The following is a 22,477-nucleotide window of genomic DNA, read 5'->3' as shown; positions in this document are numbered from 1 at the left end:
ATAGCAGGTACCCGGAGAAGATGCGGGTCACCACAATCCGGTACGAAAGTTTAATCAATCCATCAGCTACATCATCGCCGAAGCGGTCCCGTATCCTCTCCACCTTCGGGCCGCTACCGAACGTGATGCCATTCGCGTCGCGAATCACGAACACCAGGCCAGCACCTCGCTAGGGATAGCCACAATAGATGCGTAGGCAATCGAAGCTGGGCGTTTTCCAGACTACAGTTATTTGTTACTCTTGGTAGGGAACATAGGTCCTAATCCAGCCATGGGAAAGTGCCGATTCACGCCACGGCCTCCGGATCTCGCGTCCAGTAAAATTGGCGGTATTGCTGAGCGATGCCGCTTATCTCTGGTTTCCCCGCATGCGAGATGCGATGGCGTGAGCCAAAGGATGTATTGCTTCAATGCTCGCCATCCCAAGCCGATTGACGCGATAGGATATTGGAAATCCAGAATTGCTCGATGGAGTGTTTAAATAAACAACAGTTGATGGAACCGCTTGACGCAGGCTAAGGAGGAGATTTTCTGGATTGCTCAATCGCATAGAAAGAAAACAAACGCAGAAGATGTCTACAACCACCACAACCAAAACTCAGGCCGAAGCGCCATCCGTCAAGCTGACGTTGGCGTACAACGACAAGATCCACGACCAGGTATGCACTCGAAACATCACTCGATGACTGCCGCAAGTAAGACAGAACTGACAAGCGAAAACAGTATAAATACGCCAAGTACTTACCCGTCTACGACGAAAAGACATCGTTTCCCCCGCTGCAGCCATTCGAATTCAACGACCGCGGCCTCGTAGCGAACAAGGAAAAGTTGAACCTCCTTCCCAAGGACAACAATGATATCAAGGCTACAAAGTTGACGCCTGTCATCGGTACCGAGATCCGCGGACTGCAGCTATCCCAACTCAACGACAGACAAAAGGACGAGCTCGCCCTGCTCATCGCCGAACGCGGCGTCGTCGTGTTTCGTGACCAAGACTTCAAGGACATTAGCATCGAGAAACAGAAGGAGTTTGGGCAATACTTTGGTCCTCTTCACATCCATGTTCGTGACCCTATAGCCCTTGCCGTTCCGACCGCAGAATTGCTGACAAGCTTCAATTAGCCTGTCGGCGCGCACGTCAAGGACCACCTCGAGCTGCACAACATTTACCTGGGCCCGGACAACGAGTATCGCAACCGCAGCAAGAGCAACAAACTCTCAACCATCGGATACCACTCGGACGTGTCGTACGAGCACCAGTCGCCGGGCGTCACAATCCTCACGCTCCTCTCGGTGCCTGAGACGGGCGGCGATACGGCGTGGGTTTCGCAGACGGCGGCATATGCACGATTGTCGAGGCCGATACAGGCCCTTCTCGAGGGGTTGAGAGCAGAACATAGCGGCTTCCCACAAGCCGACAACGGTCGTCGGGACGGCAAGTTTGTGCGTAGAGAGCCGGTCAAGTCGGAGCATCCCATCGTTCGCATCCACCCGGTATGTAATGACGCTGCGAACGCCATCTCGTGCAACACGTTGTCAGACTAACACCTGAGTTCGCAGGCAACCGGCCAGAAGGCATTGTTTATCAACCCAGGCTTCACGAAGAAGATTATAGGCCTTCGTGATGAAGAGTCAGACGCGCTGCTGAAACTCCTATTCAAGGTTCGTGGTAGTATCTTTAGAGTTTTGGGTCCTTCCTAACAAAAGAAAAACAGCACATCAATTTCGGCCAGGACTTCCAGGTCCGCATCAAATGGGAAGAAGGAACGGTCGCGCTCTGGGACAATAGAGTAACAGCTCACACTGCCATCTCGGACTACAACGTCCACAACCCACAGGAAGGGCTGCGACACGGATTCCGGATCACCACACTGGCTGACAAGCCGACGGGGGTTAATGGCCTGGAGTCCACGTGGTAGGCCGCATATCAGCATTCGGTCCGTTGCACACGGATCATGAAATGCTTGGGTCTGCAATTTGGACGCGTCTGAAGGTGCCGATGGGCTGTGTCGGCGACATTGGATTTTCGTTGGGGATCGCCGGGATACGTCGGGACCACAGGGACAGCCATGGAAGCTCGGGAGTTGAAACGGGAAGAATGATTGTTGCGGGAGGAAGTACAGCGAACCATGCGTTACCATGAATGCAACCCAGGACGTCCCGGCAGCTGGATGACAGAGCAACGCCTGGAGGTTTGATGGAGAGGTCGGATCTGTGCGCTCATCGTGGGGTGCAACAATAGGTGCGCATAGCAATGCAGAAAGATACCGCAGTGCGACCGAGAAAAGTGGATGATGGCGATTATCAACAAATGGGTGTATGACTGTAACATGTCGGATGGATCATGATGGAGATGAACTGCTGCACCTGAATGCCGAGCGAGCGAGTGTAGGGGCTGGGGCACGTGGCTGAGCCGACAATCAGGCCGTCGGGACACAGGGATGGTCGCCTGACGAATGTCGAGTTTCGATTCCTAAGCCAGATCCAAGTGTTTTTTTCCCCTTCTCGTACGAAAACCGACCACAAAGGTGATTCTTCTAGAAGCGACGCGTGACGGGAGTGGAGATTCGGCGTTGTCCATGTTGCGCGGTTGACATGTTCGTGTTTGGCCTGTCTGGGGATAAGGTTCGCTGCGAGTGCGTGACTGAGGTGATGAAGAAAAAAAATTATGGAGACAAAAAGGCCCGAGGCACGATAAGCTACTATACGATAGGCATCGCCGAACCCCGCGGGAGCCTCATGACCTGCTCTTACGAGACCTCTTACGAGGCACCAGACGAGGGTCGAGACTCGAGAGGGGACGCGGGGGGGAAGACGGGGCGCGATGGCGATGTGGTTGGCGGCAGCGGCGTGGTAGCGGAGGCCGAAACAATGGGGACGTTGTGAGACATCTTTCAATCGCATCTCGTTCCCCAGAAGGGGCCCCGAAAGATCCATTGAAGAGAGACAGAACGGGTTGAAGAAAGAGAGGGACAGTGGACCAGATCTGGGTGCCCCGAGGGGAAGACGGTGTGGTTCGGGTGGGTGGGAATCGTGGGATGGAGGGTTGTTGGAGCATCGGCAAGCTGGCGTCGGGTTTGCCTCGGACAGCGACCGACAGACCGGTTAGACCTGTAGAAAAGGGCATCAGGCTCTGGGATTTCTGGAGCTGGGGAAGAGACACGCAGCAGGAAGGGCAAAAGAATGGAGATTTCTGGAGAATAGTTGGGGCTTGGCTGGAGACTCTGGAGGTTGAGGGGAGAAAAGGGCCGAAAGAGAAGCCCCGGACGGAGAAGAGCACGACGACACGACGACGTGAAGAACGGAAAGCCGGAGGTGGGCTGTGGAGGTGTCGCGGCGATAACTTTCGCCAACTCTGATGCTCTTTTCTTTTGTTCTGTTTTTCTCGCGACGTCATCCGATGTTAGCGGGGATTCCTTTCATTTCATTTCATACGCGCTGGTTTGTGGGAGAGGTGAGCGAGGATGCGTGGCAGGGATTAGAGGCATCGGGTGCCGGTTGTGGTTCAATCAAGATTTCTTCGGACCCGTCCAGCAGAGCTTGTTTGGGCCTCGGCTGTCTCTCGTTGCCAAATACCAAGTCAAGGCTATGAGAGCCGTTGCGTCGAGTCTCGATAACTTGGCAAGCCATTCCGCTTTGGAAATTGGAGGGGAAAAAAATGCACACTGGTCGACGCAAAGAGACCAAGTGCATGCGGCAGGAGCGCAGCGATCGGGACCTGCCTTGGGAGTTGGAACCAGTGGTCTCGCCTTGGCAATAGTTCCGATCCACCCGGTCGGGAAGCTGCTTGGCGATGATTGGCAACGCCGCTGCATGTCGTCGGGCGTTGTGCCTTCTCACTGGTGCGCAGTTGGGAGTGACGTGGGCAGCAATTCCGGCAGCGCCTGCCGTCGGTCTACCACGGCACTACATGTATCTTCCTATACAAGTCTTGCCGTCCAGATACATCCCGTATCATCTCACGATGGCCTCAATATCGCCCCTCTTTCCAAGGTACTAGTAACCTCGGTTCCGTGAGAAGGAATCGAGAAGAGTCATGACTGTCACGTGCGTTGGTCTCCTCACCATCTCGACATTCCAGGACTCCAATTGAGTCTGCTGTTAAGGTAACCATAAGTCCACCATGCAGATCCATTCCTAGTTGCTCAATGATCTGATTACAACTATTCAGTCCGAACGTCCCGGGGAGAATCTCTAGAGAATTCATGAGCAACTACTAATGTACACTTGCTTGTGCCTGTACCCCGGCCCCGGTCCCTCCGGCACACCCTCCCTTCTGCACCCAAGGTACCATGCCTTAGTCTACGGTACGGAGATACTTTGTGCACCAAAACGGCTTCTCTCGTACCGCGCACCAAGTTTATGCGCCAAAGATACTTTACATGCAAAACGGCCTTGAGCGGATCCGGCAGCGAGTCACTTTCATCTTTACATCATCTCACGCCCCCCTGGTTTCCCACAATGGGCACCTCGTCCACCAACGTCATTCAGCTATTCTAGAATCTCACGACCTTCTTCCAGGGAACAATCGACAGACCACGTTATCCCCGGCTCTCCAAGGTACCCAACGCTGTCTGCCTGCGCTCTTTGGCTCCCCTTCACCCCATTCATTCCAATGGACTAGTCTGTGTCCACAATTCCCAAGAATCCCATGATTTCCATCCCCAGAGCCGCATTGGTAATCTAGTGTTCCCGGCCTCACCCACCCCCCGTAGTTCGCCCACGTATCCAATCACCTTTGCCCAATCTCCATCTTCTTCCCCTCGTCTTCCTCTTGCCTCTGAATTTTCTTCTCTGTGCCTGACACCAGAAAAGATGGGGAACGGGCCGATTCCTCGACTTGGAGACCCCGGGCCCCGGACGGCAACACCTCGGTGGCATACGGTGGCACGCCGTCCATCCCAAGTCATCGGGCACGCTCTCACATCAACTCCCAGTCCTCGGCCCTCTCTTGACGTCACGCCCTGGGCCTACTGAGACGCCCCCGACTCTGCCCACCCAGTTGGCACAAGTGTACTGTGCTTGCGAGCGGCCCTCAATTCTCGTCTCGTGTGTCGATCGACGAAACATCCATATAATACTGCCCGCCATGTCCCCTTAAACATGGTCTCTTTTGTCTCGGACGAACCATCATTGGCATCTCTCCATCATCTTCACACAACACATCACTCAACACACGCAAATCGTCGCCCAGCATGGGGTTCTCGACGATTGAGTTCGACAAGTACAATCCTTCCTCTGAGAAGGCAAGCGATGCCCGCCAGGACCTCGCTCACCTCGACTACTCCCCGCTGAAGCGCATTTCGGGGCGGTCATGGGCCATGGGTATCCTCATCTCCATGGGCGGCATGGTCTTTGGCTATGACACGGGTCAGATCTCCGGATTTCTGGAAATGCCCGACTTCCTCGACCGCTTCGGCCAGCATAAGGCCGACGGCTCCGTCAAGTTTAGCAACGTCCGCTCCGGTCTGATTGTCGGCCTCCTCTCCATCGGCACCCTCATCGGTGCCTTGTGCGCAGCCCCAATCGCCGACAAATTTGGTCGCCGGAAATCCATCTCCTTCTGGTGTCTCATCACCTCTGTCGGTTTCGTCATCCAGATTGCCGCCGATAGGTCCTGGGTACAGATCATGATTGGCCGTCTGGTAGCTGGCTTTGGCGTCGGTGCCCTCAGTCTCATTGTCCCTATGTTCCAGGCCGAGACCGCACCGCCATGGATTCGTGGCGCCCTCGTCTGCGCCTACCAACTTTTCATCACCCTCGGCATCTTCCTCGCCGCATGCTTGTAAGGGCGCATCCGCTACAAGGCTGGCAAGACAGTAGCTAACATAGACACAGCAATTATGGCACCGTCACTCACCAAACACACAGCTCTGCCTCCTGGCGAATCGTCATTGGTCTTGGTTGGCTCTGGACCATCATCCTTGGCGTTGGCATCCTCGCCTTTCCCGAAACCCCTCGTTATGACTACCGCATGGGCAACGTGGAGCGTGCCAAAAGCACTCTTTGTCGAGTTTACGGCGCCCCCGAGAACCACTACAGTATCTACATTCAACTCGAGGAGATTGAGAGCAAGCTCCGAGCCGAATCACAAATCAAAGGGAACCCTGTCCAAGAGTTCGTCGGCATGTTCAAGGCTCCGAAAATGGCACATCGTATTGCTTTGGGTTGTGGACTGCAAATGCTCCAACAACTCACAGGTATGTCGCACAACCGAAACCAGTGATACGGGCAGTGCTTACCATACGGAATGTAGGCGCGAATTATTTCTTCTACTACGGAACGACAATTTTTTCGTCTGTGAATATCAACTCTTTCATTACGCAAATCATTCTGAATGTCATCAACTTTGGAACCACCTTTATTGGTCTCTACATTGTTGAACACTATGGCAGACGCAAGTCGCTGATGGTCGGCTCTTGTTGGATGTTTATTTGCTTCATGATCTTTGCATCTGTTGGACACTTCAGCCTGGACCGAGAGAATCCTCGCAACACCGTGAGCGCTGGCATTGCGCTCATCGTTTTCGCTTGTTTCTTCATTTTGGGCTTTGCCACCACGTGGGGACCAATGGTGAGTAATTACCCTCTAGATTTCACACTCTCTAGTGAACCCATACACATGTCAACCCTCCCCATTTACACGTACCACGTACTAACCCATCCAAGATCTGGACTATTCAGGCCGAGCTCTTCCCATCAAGATACCGCGCCAAGGCCATGTCCCTTTCCACCGCCAGCAATTGGATTTGGAACTTTTGCATCGGCTTCTTCTCACCCTTCATCACTGGTGCCATTGACTTCCGGTATGGCTACGTCTTTGCCGGATGCAATCTGGTTGCTGGATTCGTCGTCTATTTCTTCGTCATTGAGGGTCAGGGGCGAACTTTGGAAGAGATTGACACCATGTACTTGGAGAGTGTCAAGCCGTGGAAGAGCGCGCAATGGGTACCTCCTTCCGCCGAAGAAATGCACCGCATCCGCAAGCAGGCCGGCACAGACCTCGATGCCAACGCCAGCGATTCTGCTGTCCAGGGCGAGAAGACGGAGGGATTGCAACCCAAGGGCGCCCTCGACGGGACTTCTCACCAGGAGAGGGTCTGATGAGAACGGGAGACGGGAGTCTTTACTATACCAGTCATGTACAGCTGCGACATGGTCTAGAAGTTGAGGAGGCTCCGAGGTTGATCTTTACATCTAATGAGTTTGCACGGCACGGCGTTGAGGCATTGGAGGCGAACGTTACATTTCACATTATGACATTTCTCGCAATATACCACAATCAATACATCATCATCAAGAATAACTCAACTGCATACTGCTATTGCCTCAAACTCCCAAAATACTGCTTGGACATTCATTATGCAAATGACTCGGAGACAGCTGACAATTTAGTCCTTGGATAAATATCGATATTGAGAAGCGGGCAATGGGTCATCTTGCCCCACGACTCTGGCCTCGCTGGTTTACAGGATGAAAACTTACGCGTCCAAACGTCACTTCGCTATCCAGTTTGCAATCCAAATCCATGCAGCAGCCTGGCACTCCTCCACCCCCCGCGAATCCAATCTGCGGGGTCCGATGGACACCACCGCACGCCGCCATTGGAGCCAACACACCAACCACGCACACCCAAAACACCCAAACCCGCATACACAGCCCGTCAAGATCTGACCTAATGGCTCTTATCAATAATGGGACATGCATGAGATACTATCAAATGAATCATGGAATCTCGAAAAAACTACCCGCTATCCCCACTGCATTCGGATTCTCCTGCACTCATTCACCGTGCGAGACATCTCGGTGAGGATCGACGTCGCAATCATTTCAGAACTCCCTCTGTCTCCCTCCCTCCCCCTTTCCCTTGCGCCTCAACTCCAATCTCGTCTCCGTCATCCAACTGGAATTCTCAGTCGCCTTCACACCAAGCCAAGCCAAGCCTGCTCTCCTCCCTCTGAAAATTTTACCAACGATGAATTAGGCGGCATGGCGCAGCAGTAGTGCAAGCTGTACTGTCCTTGCCGGCGAAACCTCATCCAACAACCACCGCTCCAACCTGAACAGAAAAACCAACAGAGAAAGAAGATTCCCGGTGCCGCGGGGCCATCGGTCCGCGGCCAGAACGTGCAGCGCTGAACCGCCCCCCTCATCTCGCTCACCGACACAACTGGCATTCACAACGCCACAGGAAAACAAATCGCTGCATCATCGGGTGTTTGCTTCGAGTGAACACCACCCCTCCCCCATATTTCAGAGTTGCAGCCAAACTTCAAACCGTCATAGTTTTGTTTGTCAGGACGTCCAACTTTCGTGATTTATCAAAGGTCGCCTTCATTCAGACATTCGGTTAAAAAAACATCTTCACACGCCGCCACTCCTACTCGTGACTAGCAAGTTTTCAATCACGAACTCGTCCACACACTGGTCTCGACACACAGCCAAGACCCTCGGTCAAAAAGCAAAATAGACACTTCGCATTGGTTTGTGTGTGCTAATGAAATTACAAAACTGAGCAAGATAACAAGACACATAAGACGCCCAAGTAAAGTATAGGGGTGAAAAACAAAAGAAAAAGGAAAGAAATGTGGAAGAAAAGGCAAAAGAGCAAATCGGCTCTGTCTCCTCCTCCGCAAGACGAACCGGGCTCCACATCCACAGCCACCTCCGCGTCCATATCCGAAACCACGGCACCCCAAGGCTCCGCTTCTTCCATGCTCGCACCCGGCCTCTCGGCCCCTCCCTCGGCCTACGATACCGGACCCAACTCAGAGACCCACCCGGACCTCTCTTCCGCCGCTGCCACCATCGCGACAGGCCGCGCCCTCGCCCTCTCACCAAACACCCCACCACCATCGTTCCCAACCGAAGACACGTGCCTAGCGCACCTCCGTCTCCTGACAGCCTTTAACCGCCTCAAGACGGAGACGGGCTACCGCGACGGGCTCTGGGACATTTGGAATGCGCGCGCCGCTGTAGCTGGGAATGCTGCCGCCGCCACTACCGGCGACAAATCCAACATCAACATCATTCGTAACGGCAGCAATGGCAATGGCAATGACAACAACGGCAACGACATCAAAGCCACAAAGGGAAAAGCCGCAGAGAACAACAAGACCACCACCACATCATCATCAGAATCATCATCATCAACAGACCCTGACCCCGAACTCAACGACGACATCCTAGTCAAGCTCCGCGAAAAGAGGTGGGCAGTCTACCTCGGCCGCGCAGTAGACCGTTACGCCGCGTGGTGGCGGAGTTTCGTCCCGGACATGCTCCTCGAGAGCGACATGACGACTGTCGTCGAATCCGAGCCAAGGCCGCCGGCCGAGACTGGGGGTAGTAGTAGGCAAAGGGGACACCGGACCCGGGCCCGGTATGAAGGGTTTCCAGAGTCGGAGCCGTTGATTTGGCGCGAGGATATGCTTCCTCCTCTAGGTACAGTTTCTCCATCTCCAGCCCCTTCTCCTCCTACTCTCTGCCTTTGGCTCCGCGTAAAGAGTATGGTTTGACCTTTGTTGGGCCGTCTACCTCCTCCGTGCCCGGGAGAGAGGTGCGGACGGTGAAAGGGAAGCGTAGCCAGCGAAGAAGAGCAACTAACATGTCTATATCAAGATGTGTTACTAGTCTGGCACGCTCACATGCTCAACCCAAGACTCTACCTCGAGGTTCGTATGTCCCCTCCTCTTCTTCCCTGCCGACCCCCCACATCATCATCAATATTGTAAATATGAACGTCATCATCAACATGAACACTAACCAGCACCCAGGACTGTCTCCGCTACGGCCACAACGCCCTCTGGGCAGGAGGCATTCCCTGGTCCGCCATCAACAACGCCATCACCGGCACAACATTCGACTACGTCGTCTCGGACGCATGCGAAGCAAATTGGGAAACCCGCACGAACCTCGCCTGGCACAACGAAGACGACCCAGACGCCAAAGACGTCCAGTGTCCCGCGTGTTCTACCGTGGTGTCCATCCCCTGGACAACGTGTGGACAGCCGCGAGGGTATCCAGGGGCACAGTGCGTTCCTCCCAGGAGTCCATACCCAGATCCCCATCCAGTAGATTTGCCATCCTAATCATAGGACCCTCCAAAGATCTAACAAAATATCCAGAAGGCAACCCGACATCGTAGGCCAAGGCCTCGCCGAAGGGCACCTGGCCCACGCCTGCCCATCATGCGCCCTAACAATAACCCACGAATCACTTCGCGCAGCCAAATTCCGCGACGATGTTCAGGCTTCCATAAAATCCAACCACGCCATGCCCGGTACGATTCTAGATCTCAAGACAGGTCTACCGAAACCGCTCCAATACGACTCGGATAACGATACTTCTGCGGGATGTCCTGACCGCCTGTTCCCCGCACGCCTCGCCCGTCGTGGACTCCTCGCCCACGTCGTTGGAATGTTTAAGCCCGGAGGAAAAATCCCGCCGAGCATGATGGCCGTACGAGACGCCATGGAAGAGAACTTCACGGGCAAGTTTGCGGATCCCAAGAACCTGCGCAAGGTGATGAATCGACTCGGCCATAAAAAGCTTACAGATTTCCATGTGAGCTTGGATGGGAGGCGGCAGACGAGGAAGATGATGTCGCGGTACTGGGAGAACTCGTCGCCGTTTTCCATCGACCTGGTAGGATGTGTGATGAGACAGGCAACTTTTACCGAAAAAATGTGCAAGGTGAGGCTGAATGAACCGCCCCTCCTCACTCATGTCTTGAGGTGAATAGTCGACTAACCTCCAAAGCTCAACTGGCTGCACTTGCCTACAGCGCGGGACATCATGGCAAACCTTCTAACCAAGTACACCTGCTTCGTCGAGATCATCGCTATTGCCTCATCCACAGAGGATAAAGTGGCTGTTCCGACACTCGACGTCGACCTCGCGTGGCACACGCACCAGCTGTCTCCCCAATCCTACCTCGTCTTCACACTCGCGAAGACGGGGGCGTTTGTAGACCACAACGACAAAGTCGACGAGGATAGGCTGAGTACGGCATTTGAGTGGACAAGCAAGACGTACCAAGAAAAGTACGGTGAGATCTACTCCGAGTGCAAGTGTTGGTACTGCGAAAGTGAGTGTCACCATCGGTACCACCCCAGAGCGCTATCACCTTGATCTTGCCACAGCCATAGTCGAATTTCGTGATATTGCGTCTCCTCGCTGGTCGGCGCACTCCGACGGTGGTATCGACAATAATGTGAGCATGATTACTGACTGCAGATGTGTTATCTATAGCCGTCAGGGTAATGGCCTTGCCAGCGACGAAGATGTTCGGAATAGGCAAGGAGGAAAAGCGTAAGGCAACTTGCAACCACTACACTTCCCCGCGCCCCCGTGTATACCAGTGCTGCTCTACAGTCCAGACACACTTGCTTACCAAACCCCTGCTGAGCGTGCATGTACCTTAGTTCTCGAAGCATGGCATGAAACTTCCAAGGCCAATAATGTACCCATGCCGCCAGCCGCCGAGTCTGCGCATGTCTCGTCGCATCCGGCTGTGCACACCAACGAGACGACAGCGCTGCGGACAACGACACGTCCGTTGCGCCTCGAGTTCAGGAACAGACTGGAAGAGACGCATTCCAAGGCGCGCAAGAGGGCAAACAAGACATTCAAGGCGGACTCTGGAAAGCGCATGGGGCCCCGGGGCGAAGATAAGACGTCATTCTGGGGTAAAGATATCGCCGTTGACGGACCTTGGGCATCGGGCTTGGCCGTCGTCACGACGAGTGCCATATATCCCGCTGGACCAGGCTTTGTCAATATGGGGCCCGGGGTTGTTGGCAGCTGCGCGACGGGAACGTGTGGAGGAGCTACTGGCTGCGGCTCCGAGTTGCTGGGCATGTGCTCAGCAGGCTGTGTCGGGGTGAGTGGTCCTTCTTTGTTTGGTCAAGCTTACTACGTTCTGCGGGATATCTCCCTCCCCGGCCGCTTTTTCTTATCGACGCCGAGGCTTGAGCCTGCCCTGAATCTTGACTGACACGTAAATTACGGCAATAGAGTGGCTGGTTCGGCGGAAAGGCCGGATGTACAGGTATGGGCGTGGGAACGGGCGGTATGGGCGGCGGCGGGTTCTGAGAGCGAGTCGAATCGTTGATAGGGCGTGTTTGGCTAGGAGATGATAGTGGCCAGCCGAGATATTCTCCATGATATGAGTGGCGTGTGTGTGAAGTTGTAATTTGGTGCCGCTTAAGCTTAATCAGATGTAAGGTCCGATCGGAGGTAGGGATGTGGGCATTTGCGTCTTGCCATGCTAGGGAGGTCCGCCTCGCACGAGTAATGAGACGGCCAGCTAATGAGGACGGGTACAACTACTTGGAGGTGCGGCGGAAACTACGTTCAATGGCCAAGCAGTGAATGCCAGCCCATGTCGTACACACGCTTTGGGATGATGATCGCTATCAGCGCTTGGCCGGGCCTGCTTGGCTGTCGTAAATGCAGTCCAACCAGCGGTCGAGATGGCTTCTCCAGGTTTGCACTGGCCAGTGGTGATCCGGGTCTACCCTCCCGCTGACCTGCCTCTATTCGTCTGGCGTGAGACATTAGGCTTCGATATTTGTGCTGCGAGGTGCAGCCCGCGGAGTGTCTCTTCTCGACGCTCGAAGCCCAGAGAGGCTGCTATCATGGCCGTCACCCCAAGGGCAGGCTTCCTCTCGACCAGATGACGACGCTTCATCGGTAGGTGGCTCCCAAACAGGAAGGTTCATGGAAGCCCCCGTGCACTATTGTCGAAGGACCCGGGACATGGAGGGGTTGACGTGCAGCGGACAGGGCCAAGATGAAAGACAGAGACCAGGTTGCTTCTCACAGGTGGTTTGACTGTGACCGATAAGATAACGTGCCGGTGCCGGGAGACGTGAGTGGCTGGTCTCGTGAGCTTGGCGAAAAGTTGGGACGGACCACCGGGACCAGGCTTAAGGTTGAGAGCGCGGGAGCCGTCGCGCGCCGTGCATCGGCACTCAGGAGTCAGGACCAGAAAGACGAACAATGTTTAGATTACCCCGCCAATAACATGAGGGATCAAGGCACACGGAGCTGTCAGCTCGCGCACAGAACCCTGTGCGCCCCCCTCCCCCCCTGCGAAGCCCTATGAGATGGTTGCTTTGGGTCGTACTGCGGCCGGACAGAGTGCCCTTTTTCAGAACAGCGCGCCGTTTCATCAACTCAAAGCCGCATCGTCGGCGGGTTCCTGGAGGGTCGGGCTGGAGATTAAGACACTTGGTAGATAATCGTGGGGTCGGACGGCATGGTGACTGGCTCGACGGAGCTGCAAACGACATGAAGGCAAGGTAGGGCGGGATGTTGTACAAGCGAAGGAGACGTAGACTTGGGAACTCTCGCGACCCGCCGACGAGGTCATCCTGTTGATGGCAAACGAGATAAAAGGAAAGGACATTGACGAAGGATATAAACCACGGCGGATCTCCCGCTCGGGGTCGTTTCTGCTTCATCGTCAGTGCCAAGTCACCCGTTCATCACATCACCCCAGCCTCAATCCCAGTCTTCTCACGCGGTCCATCCATCTGTTTCTTCTCAGCCGTCACCATGAAGTTCACCGCTGCTTTGTTCATGCTCGCCGGCGCGGCCGTCGCCTCCCCCGTCCCGGCTCCGAACCCGGTCGCTGAGCCGCTGCCGATGCCCTCTCCCGTAAGTTCGAATTCGTTGCCGGCCGTTGTCGAAGCCGCCAGCTTATACCACATCCGCGTTTCTGACCTTTGCATGCAGTCCGGCATCCCCACCGCCGCCGCCGCCAAGACCCAGCTCGCTGCTCTGACCGTGGCCGCCTGGTCCAACACGGACACGTACGACCGTGACTTGTTCCCCCACTGGTCAACTGTTTCCGGCGCCTGCAACACCCGTGAAACGGTGCTCCAGCGCGATGGCACAGGCGTCGTCGTCAACTCTGCCTGCGCTGCCACCAGCGGTACCTGGAAGAGCCCATACGACGGTGCCAGCTGGACCGCCGCCAGCGATGTCGACATTGACCACATGGTCCCCTTGAAGAACGCCTGGATCGTAAGTCTGCTCCTACACGGACGGAGCGCTCAACCTGTCCTCGGGCTCCGTGCGCTCTGCTCTGTGCGCAATCTTCAGATTGAAGGTACATGCTAACATGGGACGACAGTCTGGTGCCGCATCCTGGACCACTGCCAAGCGCGAGCAGTTCGCCAACGATCTCACCCGCCCTCAGCTGTGGGCTGTCACGGATTCAGTCAACCAGTCCAAGAGCGACAAGAGCCCCGACTCGTGGAAGCCTCCTCTGACCAGCTTCTACTGCACATACGCCCGCAGCTGGGTGCAGGTCAAGAGCTACTGGGCCCTCACCGTCACGTCTGCCGAGAAGACTGCTCTCACGTCCATGCTCAACACGTGCTAAGCAGAGTGATTTTAAAACGGTTTCGACGCGAGGGATTAGGTTTCTTGAGCGTGTCCCAGTGGATCTGATGATAGTCAGCGACTAGGATACCATTGGGTATTTTGTTTATACAGTTTTTTTCCTTCTTACCATTCCAATTTTTCTCTCCAAGAGGATAACTTTAACTCGAGACCATGGAGGAGGGAATACGAAGAAGCCGAGGACGCGTTGATGGATGGTCGAGGGACAGGCTCGCTTGGCGCCATTTACGAGACAACTTATGATGCAAGGGGCGACGGGACAAGTCTATTGTTGCAGGATGTGTTTTTACAGGCCGTGCAAAGGGAGACAAAGATGCAAACTACTACATATTAGTCAGTCTCAGTCTCGCTAGGACGGAACTCTCAAAAGAAATGCAGAAGGCAAACTCAAACGACAAACTAGGGCAGCCCGCAGAACTCAACTAAGCCATTTTATAGGACTTTGATGCAACCAGTGATTGTTTTACTCACTCGACACCTGCAGCCTCTGCGCTGGGTAATTTCAGTGCAGCTCGAACGGACGCATCCTATTCGCAAGACACCAGACGGCCGACCATCTTGGCGACCCGCTGGCGTCGATCGCTAGTGATGCCCTGAGATGTAGGGCTGGGCATGAAGCTGGTCGCAACTGCTGTCGAGACTTTGTGGGCGGGCAGAGATCATATTCATGTCGCGTTAAGCGTGAGACATTGTTGACGGGGCAAGATGTCGGCCGAGGGCTGGGAATGGGACCCCGTGGGCGTCGTTGGGGGTGACGGACATCTGCGATTGAGTGGCAACGGCGTCATGAGCGTCCTTGGCTGGTTTGATCTGTCAGGAGACAAGACGATGATGTGGTGTGCGAGGAATGTAGAGGTTGGGAGGGTCGAGAGTCGAGAGTCGAGCTGGAGACGGCGCAACAGGACGAAGGCTGTGGGAGACGGAAACGGCGCCAATTCGACGATTCAACGCGACCGAGGCAGGTGAAGTAGTTGGCGCTGGATTCAGAGGGTTTGATGCGCCACCAACGGCGCGACCAGACACGAGCTGAACGGCAAGATCGAGGTACGTACCGATTCTAGTCACCTAAGATAAGGTACCTAACCTAAGGTACCTTAGTAGGTAGGTGGGCACCTTAAGGTATAGGTGGGAGAGGCGAAGGGAGGCAGGTGCAAGGAGGAAAGAAGCTGAGGTAATCGGCGTTGAGATCCCGCTTGCGGCAGCCAATTGAGCCAAACCAGCTGGCTGGGGAGAAAGCGAGGGTGCGAGCTAGTGCGTGTACCTTTCCGCCCGTCGTTTGCGGCAAGGATACTTGGACCCTGCATTAGCGTCACTTATCAAGATTGGAAAGTTGCCCAGCCTCCCATCTGTTGCACTTTTTCCTGCCAATGGGTGAAGAAGATGCGCTTGGCAAGCGCGGATTCGTTCAAGCGAGGGAAGGCGCCCAGAAATGGAAGCAGACTAGGTAATTAAGGCAGGCAGACCAGCGACGATTTACAGCGACTCTTCGTGTCATCTCACGCTTACTGCCCCCTAATGCAGCAGGAAAGGGACACAGCCATCCTCGGGTCTTGCTCTCCCCAAGCATCCGCACTGGTGCCCGGCTTCACCGTTGCCGCCTGCTTTCGTCTCTGCTCGTGTTCCACGCCCCATGGCATGATTGATTCACTTTCTTCAACTTGCCCAAAATCCGCCAGCCTCCCGTTTCTTATTTCCAACCAGTGGCTTCAAACTAAGCTAGAGACAGCGTCCGGTGCCGTCCTTTCACCTCTTTCTGCTTCCTTGACCTCCCACCTGCCCAACGCGCTAGTTCCTTTCTTCCATCCTCTAGCCTTTCCTTTAATTTCTATATTTAGGACATCCTCCTCCTCAGATCATCGTCCGGGGCTGTTTACTCGCCTTGTGCTACATCTCAACGTCGATATCTTCTCTTGCTTCCGCTCCTTTTCTGCAGCAAGCCCTTTTCGACGACGTTCACTCACCAATCTCAACCTCCCTCTCCCCACCACTTCCTTCCACAACACCACTCAGGATGATGCGTTACGCCGCCTTGACTGTGGCCGCTGCTGGCCTGGCTTCTGCCCAGACTTTCTCAGCTTGCAATCCCGTCAAGGGCGACAGTTAGTTGGCCTCTCCCCAATCCACTTACACCAATATGTGGAATTCCCGTCATCTAGCAAGCCGACGATGCTAACATCATCCCCCAGCCTGTCCTGCCAACACCGCCTTTGGCGGCGAAGCCAGCTATGATTTTCGCACAGCCACGAACATCAACGACCTCGAGTCCTTCTTCATTGTCGACGGCGGCGTCAAGTACAACCCCAAAGTCTTGTCTTTCTCCGCCGATACCGGCGTTGAGATGACCATCTTTGAGGAGAGCAACGCCCCGACCATCACCTCAAAGAACTACCTCTTCTTCGGCAAGGTCGAAGTCGAACTGCAGGCCGCCCCCGGTCGCGGCATCGTCACTAGTATCGTCCTGCAGTCTGACGCTCTCGACGAGATCGACTGGGAGTTTGTCGGTGCCGACCAGACCCACGTCCAGACAAACTTCTACGCCCTCGGTGTCAACGACTACACCCGCGCTCGCTACTACGAGGTCCCCTTCAATCCCATGACCACCTTCCACACTTACACCATCGAGTGGACCAAGGATTCCATCGTCTTCTCCATCGACGGAAAGGAGTACCGTACCGCTACCCCCGCCGAGGGCAACTACCCGCAAACCCCCATGCAGCTGAAGCTTGGTACTTGGGTCGGTGGAAAGGGTACTGCCCAGGGCACCATCGACTGGGCTGGTGGTCTTGCTGAGTGGGACAAGGCTCCCTTCGCCGGTCATTACCGCTCCCTCAAGGTCTGGGACTACGCCGGCGGTGACAAGGCCGGCGCCAAGCAGTACGAGTACTCCAAGGGCTCTGATGGCAAGTGGCAGAGCATTCAAATCATCGGTGCCGGCGAGAAGAGCGGCAGCTCCGGCGGTGTTGGCAGTGTCGGTTCCGTCGACGGTCCCAAGGGCGACAAGTCTAGCGACAACAACGGCAACAACAAGGCCCAACAGTCCGACGTCCCGACGCAGAGCGCTAAGAACACCACCACAGTCGTCCAGACTCCGACTACCAGTGCTCCGGTCCCGTCTTTGACTGTCGCTGCCAACACCACGATCACTCAGGCCAACGGCACTTCATCGACCCTCACCCGACTGGTGTCGAGCTCTGGATCGCCTACCGGATCTGTTAATGCTCAAACGACTCTGCCCTCGACAACCGGTGGCACTCATGCTCAGACAAGCGCACCGGCGCCAGCTGCCGCCTCTTCTTTGCATAGCAGCTTCTTCGTGGCTGGCATCACCGCCTTGTTCGCTACCATGCTGCTGTAATCGAATCAGCATCATGATCGATCAGCTTCGCGCTTTGCCTGCTACTTCCATTTGTGCATATCTTTCGGAAGGCGGGCGTGTATGTATGTATTTATGTATCATGAAACGGGACGGGGGCGTATTGGCATTGGGAGCCAGGCTTGCTTTTTAGATTGCTCTCCTAATAAGACCACTTTGACTACATGTTGTGTTGTCCTTTAAAATTCGGGTTCCTGTTGGTGATCCTATCGTGCAATCATTGCGAAGGTCTTGAAGGACATCGGCACTGGTCAACGCATATCGCAATGTTGGAGAACGTTAAACACTCGATCGAGATATTCCTCCTTTTATTTCAAGTACGAGAGCCTGTGTGAACCATGAAATACTTGAGCAGCCGTGGACTCGGTTGCCTGGGACTTGGTCTCGTTGAGCCAGCCCACAAGTGGCAAGGCAGACGTCGCCTCTAGCCCTGTACGGCCTCTTCTATTGTTTGTCTTTCTAGATTATCTTAGTCATGAGAATTATATGGAGAAATATTCTATGTTGATTAGTCGTGTGTCGGTGTCTTGAAGATTTGACATTTGGGCTCTTACCAGGCTCTTGGCCATTCGCCAGCCGGCAATTTAAAAGAGAATGATAGGCTGTGCTTGAAGTTAGATCTGGAGGGAACGGTCTGGTGGCTTTCTTTATGAAGACCTACTTTTCTTACATCAACGGAGGCTGAGAGGGTCATGGCTTTGCCTCGGAGCTATTGGAAGACCCGCAAGTCGGGCAGGTTTTCTACATTCTATGATCGAACGCGAGGTATCGGCTTTCTCTTCTCTCTGCAAGTTTAGGGGCAGCCTTATCGGGCTTTCTGGCTCACATGATGTATACTTTAGTTGAAGATAGACTCGAACAAGATTTGAATTCTACTTTTGTCTCTTTCCAAGCAGATGGCTGCCAAATTATTATTGCCCCCCGAGGTTACAGTGCTTGTATTCCTCCCCCGATTCCCCCGCTTTTTTCCTTTCCTTTTGGAGGTGACTTGATACGTATTTACATACGACTCGGATTCATCTGTATTTAAAGAAGCCCAAGTTGAGCCCTAGGGCAAGCCACCATCTAAAGAGCGTCGAGAAATCTGACCTCGAAGCATACCCTACTGGGCCCATGCATGCCCTAGGACTTGAACATCTCAGCACTTGAACCCGGATTGTTTGACGAAAGTACCTTGTTGGATGGACAGAGCAACGAAACCATATCTCGGCACTCGTTGGTCTAGGAAAGCGGGATGAACAAGAAGCCTCATCTAAGAAGCACCATGTAATCTCGTGGGTAAGTAACCAGTACCAGGATGGTCGTCCGCATCGCGGGACCATCGATGTGCTGCATGTACGCCACAGATTCTAGGACTCGACATCAGGCCCGATCGACGTACGGCCCAGCTTCATCTACAGGACTTTCCAAAATAGACTTTACATTGTCTCTGCTCCGTGATCCCTCAAGGCTGAAGAGAGGTTTTTGGAGACATGGATGGTCTACGTCGTGGCCGGCCCCGTAGCATCCTTCTGTTCTGCCCTGATTCTTGATAAACGTCGAGTGCTCCTACGCTAGCTGCCAATTTTTCTCCTCCATTATCATCTCGATATTTGGCAGGGCTTTTTGATGATCTATTCACCTATCAGATCCATGGCAAGCCGAATACCACACAGTAACTCCTTCCTTTGTCTGAATCTACCTTGATTCCGTCAGCATCAGGATTTTCTGTCCCTGGGAAATCGCAAGGAGCTTTCCCGCCACCCTTCCGGGGCAATGGAAGGCCGTTCCATGCATCCTGTCCACATGGACGAACAAATGCCACGTCCACTTCACGAAGTCATGTTACCACCAACATGGTTCTCGAGGGAAGCTGAGCCCAATCATCCTGCTGGCACCTCAATCGATGGCCACGGCCGTGGCCATGGCCAAAGTCCAACGCCGATTCCTACCCAAAGCCCCGAGATGCTCTTCTTCTCGGCGCCGACATCAGCCTCCCAACCCCGGCGCTCTAGATCCGGCGACGGCATCCACCTGCCCCGCCTCCAAGGACCAGCACCCAGCTTGAGTTGGTATCCCGATCGTCCCCCGAGCCCAGCCCGGCATCTCATCCAGGAAGTCGACAGCAAATTCGGACCACCCTCCCACCGGCGTCGTCTGGACGAGTTCACCGCGTTTCCGCACGACGTCAACTTGCATTCTACGCGTCTTGACGACGTTGCATATTTCAGGGCGCAAGAAGGGCGATGGCCCCTGATCGATTCGCTATATGACCGGCGATTCCTCGGGGAGGCTCTCCCGTCGGAAACAGCTAGCACCGTCTCCGTCTTGTACAGAGACGGGTACCGCTCTGCAGGAGAGTCCCCGCCCCCACTGTTGTATCACGATCATCAAGAACCAGGGCCAGAACAGGATCAGTCCCCGGCCTCGCCGCCAATTATGTTGAACGGCGTTCGAGTCCCTCCTGCGACGCAATTCTACGGCTTGCCGCTCATCCATGAGGTGATCGATGATGAGAGGATGAGAGTTGATGAGGATGGGGATTTATCCTATACCGGAATGTTGAATGCCGAAGCGTAGTCTAGCTTGACGGCTATTAGGCTCACGAGCTTTGTTGGTAAATGAGTTGATGACAGTTGGGCTTGGTAAGTTCTAAATAGGGCTGCGGAACATGGAATTTATTCATATCGATGTCTAGGCCACGATCATCAGCTCCTCTGAGTGGCTTGGATTTACTAATTCGCCTGGCAATATCCTCGGGGGTTGGGCTGGATCTAATAGAAGGACTTGGCGCTTCGAAACGGAGTTATGATTTGCTAAATCAAAGCTATTTACAAATCGTTGGATCAATCCCTTATTGTACTAGATTCCCAGGAACATATCAGCCAGCGCTTGCGGTGTTGAATTGCACAACTATACAGACAGATCAACAATTCTCTAGTACCTGAAAACTACCCTGTGCTTAAATGCCATGAAAGTGACCACCCATTCACCTGCTCAGCAAACCCTTCAACTTTTGCAACGCATCCCTCTCCACCTCGTCCACAGGCGGCCGCACATCAACGCCAACGACGTCGGGCTCATCGTCCTGCGGCGGGTCCAGGCTCTGGAACTGGCTGTGCACCAAGTTGGACCCGGCAAAGTGGCCGTGCCGGTTCTTGACGCGCTCAAGAAGCACCTCTTCGGGCGCGTGCAGTGTGATGAAGTGGACAAAGATGTCCTTCTCCGGGTGCGAGGCGCCCCGCAGGACGTCGCGATAGGCGCGCTTTAGGGCGGAACAGGTGACGATGACGCCCCCGCCGTGCAGGCGGTCCTGGTCCTGCGCCAGCTCCTTGAGGGCCTCGTCGCGGAGGGCGTCGAGCCAGCCCCAGCGGTCGTCGTCGGTAAGAGCCTCGCCTCTGTGCATCTTTTCTATATTCTCTTTGGGGTGGTACTGTGTGTGTCAGTGCGCTTTGCTGGTGTTTCTCAGAGTCGATTGTTCATCTGACTAGGGATGTAGGACTCAGCAGGAGAGAGGGGGGCACAGACGTCGTCGCCTTCAATAAAGGTCATGTGAAGTGAATCTGTCAGATACTTTGCTATCGTGGTCTTGCCGGTTCCCGTAGGACCCGTCAGAAAGACAATGTGCTGTTTCGGACGCGACATGTTTGGCCTAGGACCGTCGCTGATTCAATGCCAGTGGAAAGCCTGAGAGACTCGACCGGCGATGTGAACCAAAGCTTGGAGCAATGGTTTTCAATGTCTGGAAACAGGGCTGACTCCCAAGTGCTCCTTGCTTTGAGTAAGGTGAGGCAAGGTGGGGGGAGGTGTGGTGATGCAGATGCCAGTGCGGCTGCGATTGGATGTCACGATTAGGCAACGGCTGGGGAAAAGAGAGTTCACGTAAGGTAGCAAGCTTTCTGATCCAGATTGAAGGGAAGTGAAATTTCAAGGTTCTTCCCCTTTCCGAATGGTCTGATATGGGTGGTTTCCTTTTCCTGAGTGACCTCTGGTCCACACCTTCCGGCTGTTAGTGACTGTGCAGAGAGCAACTAAAGAGAGGGGCGTTCGGATGATGTCATGCGGATGGATCTGACTATTTGAGCAAGTACGGAGTAAGTACAGAGCCACTGCCTTACCTGAGGACGACGGCTCGAGGAATATTAGGGCCCTTGTTTTCCTCTTCTCCATTCTTTGCCAATCCTGCCGGACGACGGATCAGACATTCCAGAACGAAAACAGTGCGACGAGACAGAGACAGCGACAGAACCAACACTTGGACAGCCGTTCAAGAAGCTTGCCAATGTCGAAAACATGGCAACGGGCCAATCACTCTCTGTGACCGCCCCCGTTTTGGGACAATTCCCTCCGGCCGTGGGTAGCGGCGCGGGTAACGGCATGAAAGAAGATCCCATCCACCTTCAGACTTGGTTCGGCATGAGAACTTTCTTTGGCAGACACCTTGCGTCAAAATCGATTCACTCGAAGACATCCAATCAATGCCCAAATGGTCTCGGTGCTCTTCCGTGTCATCCGCAACCTCGAGACCCGGAATGGATGGCTTTTTTGGAGCAGCGACACCACGCCGACGCAGTGTCAACTGCAACTGTCAGCGGACGGCACCATCTGCAGCTCTGCAAAGCATCATAGCTCGCGGTCTTAGCGCCCTCTTCAGCAATTCTTAATTAGCACTGGTCTATTAGTCTAGTTGGTTAGGACGTCGGATTCTGATTTT

At 54.4% G+C, this 22,477-nt stretch overlaps 8 protein-coding genes across 8 annotated transcripts; 7 read left to right on the top strand and 1 right to left on the bottom strand.

Moving 5' to 3' along the window:
• Positions 1-572: 572 nt before the first annotated feature.
• Positions 573-1,919, top strand: CORC01_00396 (TfdA family Taurine catabolism dioxygenase TauD; the record flags this gene model as incomplete). Its single annotated transcript, XM_022612053.1, has 5 exons — positions 573-659; positions 724-1,062; positions 1,123-1,494; positions 1,561-1,662; positions 1,716-1,919. 5 exons carry the CDS (start codon positions 573-575, stop codon positions 1,917-1,919), a joined length of 1,104 nt encoding a protein of 367 aa, XP_022481192.1.
• A 3,276-nt stretch (positions 1,920-5,195) lies between these two features.
• On the top strand, positions 5,196-7,103 carry CORC01_00395 (uncharacterized protein; the record flags this gene model as incomplete). Its single annotated transcript, XM_022612052.1, has 4 exons — positions 5,196-5,785; positions 5,839-6,200; positions 6,257-6,573; positions 6,669-7,103. 4 exons carry the CDS (start codon positions 5,196-5,198, stop codon positions 7,101-7,103), a joined length of 1,704 nt encoding a protein of 567 aa, XP_022481191.1.
• A 1,481-nt stretch (positions 7,104-8,584) lies between these two features.
• Positions 8,585-12,092, top strand: CORC01_00394 (uncharacterized protein; the record flags this gene model as incomplete). The annotated part of the gene is made up of 8 exons (XM_022612051.1): positions 8,585-9,440; positions 9,630-9,670; positions 9,773-10,029; positions 10,124-10,643; positions 10,758-11,085; positions 11,250-11,309; positions 11,423-11,880; positions 12,015-12,092. 8 exons carry the CDS (start codon positions 8,585-8,587, stop codon positions 12,090-12,092), a joined length of 2,598 nt encoding a protein of 865 aa, XP_022481190.1.
• Positions 12,093-13,559: 1,467 nt separating this feature from the next.
• Positions 13,560-14,391, top strand: CORC01_00393 (uncharacterized protein; the record flags this gene model as incomplete). Its single annotated transcript, XM_022612050.1, has 3 exons — positions 13,560-13,661; positions 13,740-14,030; positions 14,140-14,391. 3 exons carry the CDS (start codon positions 13,560-13,562, stop codon positions 14,389-14,391), a joined length of 645 nt encoding a protein of 214 aa, XP_022481189.1.
• A 725-nt stretch (positions 14,392-15,116) lies between these two features.
• On the top strand, positions 15,117-15,377 carry CORC01_00392 (uncharacterized protein; the record flags this gene model as incomplete). The annotated part of the gene is made up of 1 exon (XM_022612049.1): positions 15,117-15,377. The coding sequence occupies one exon, from the start codon at positions 15,117-15,119 to the stop codon at positions 15,375-15,377; it is 261 nt and encodes an 86-aa protein (XP_022481188.1).
• Positions 15,378-16,422: 1,045 nt separating this feature from the next.
• On the top strand, positions 16,423-17,766 carry CORC01_00391 (glycosyl hydrolase family 16; the record flags this gene model as incomplete). Its single annotated transcript, XM_022612048.1, has 2 exons — positions 16,423-16,510; positions 16,598-17,766. 2 exons carry the CDS (start codon positions 16,423-16,425, stop codon positions 17,764-17,766), a joined length of 1,257 nt encoding a protein of 418 aa, XP_022481187.1.
• Positions 17,767-19,605: 1,839 nt separating this feature from the next.
• On the top strand, positions 19,606-20,343 carry CORC01_00390 (uncharacterized protein; the record flags this gene model as incomplete). Its single annotated transcript, XM_022612047.1, has 1 exon — positions 19,606-20,343. One exon carries the CDS (start codon positions 19,606-19,608, stop codon positions 20,341-20,343), a length of 738 nt encoding a protein of 245 aa, XP_022481186.1.
• Positions 20,344-20,752: 409 nt separating this feature from the next.
• CORC01_00389 (thermoresistant glucokinase family carbohydrate kinase) lies at positions 20,753-21,408 on the bottom strand (the record flags this gene model as incomplete). The annotated part of the gene is made up of 2 exons (XM_022612046.1): positions 20,753-21,196; positions 21,292-21,408. The coding sequence occupies 2 exons, from the start codon at positions 21,406-21,408 to the stop codon at positions 20,753-20,755; spliced, it is 561 nt and encodes a 186-aa protein (XP_022481185.1).
• Positions 21,409-22,477: the final 1,069 nt, after the last annotated feature.

The sequence above is a fragment of the Colletotrichum orchidophilum genome, assembly GCF_001831195.1.
Source record: "Colletotrichum orchidophilum strain IMI 309357 chromosome Unknown Scaffold_3.1, whole genome shotgun sequence".
Classification (NCBI taxonomy): domain Eukaryota; kingdom Fungi; phylum Ascomycota; class Sordariomycetes; order Glomerellales; family Glomerellaceae; genus Colletotrichum; species Colletotrichum orchidophilum.
Note: the sequence above shows the minus strand (reverse complement) of the source record. Positions and strands in the feature narration are given on the sequence as shown.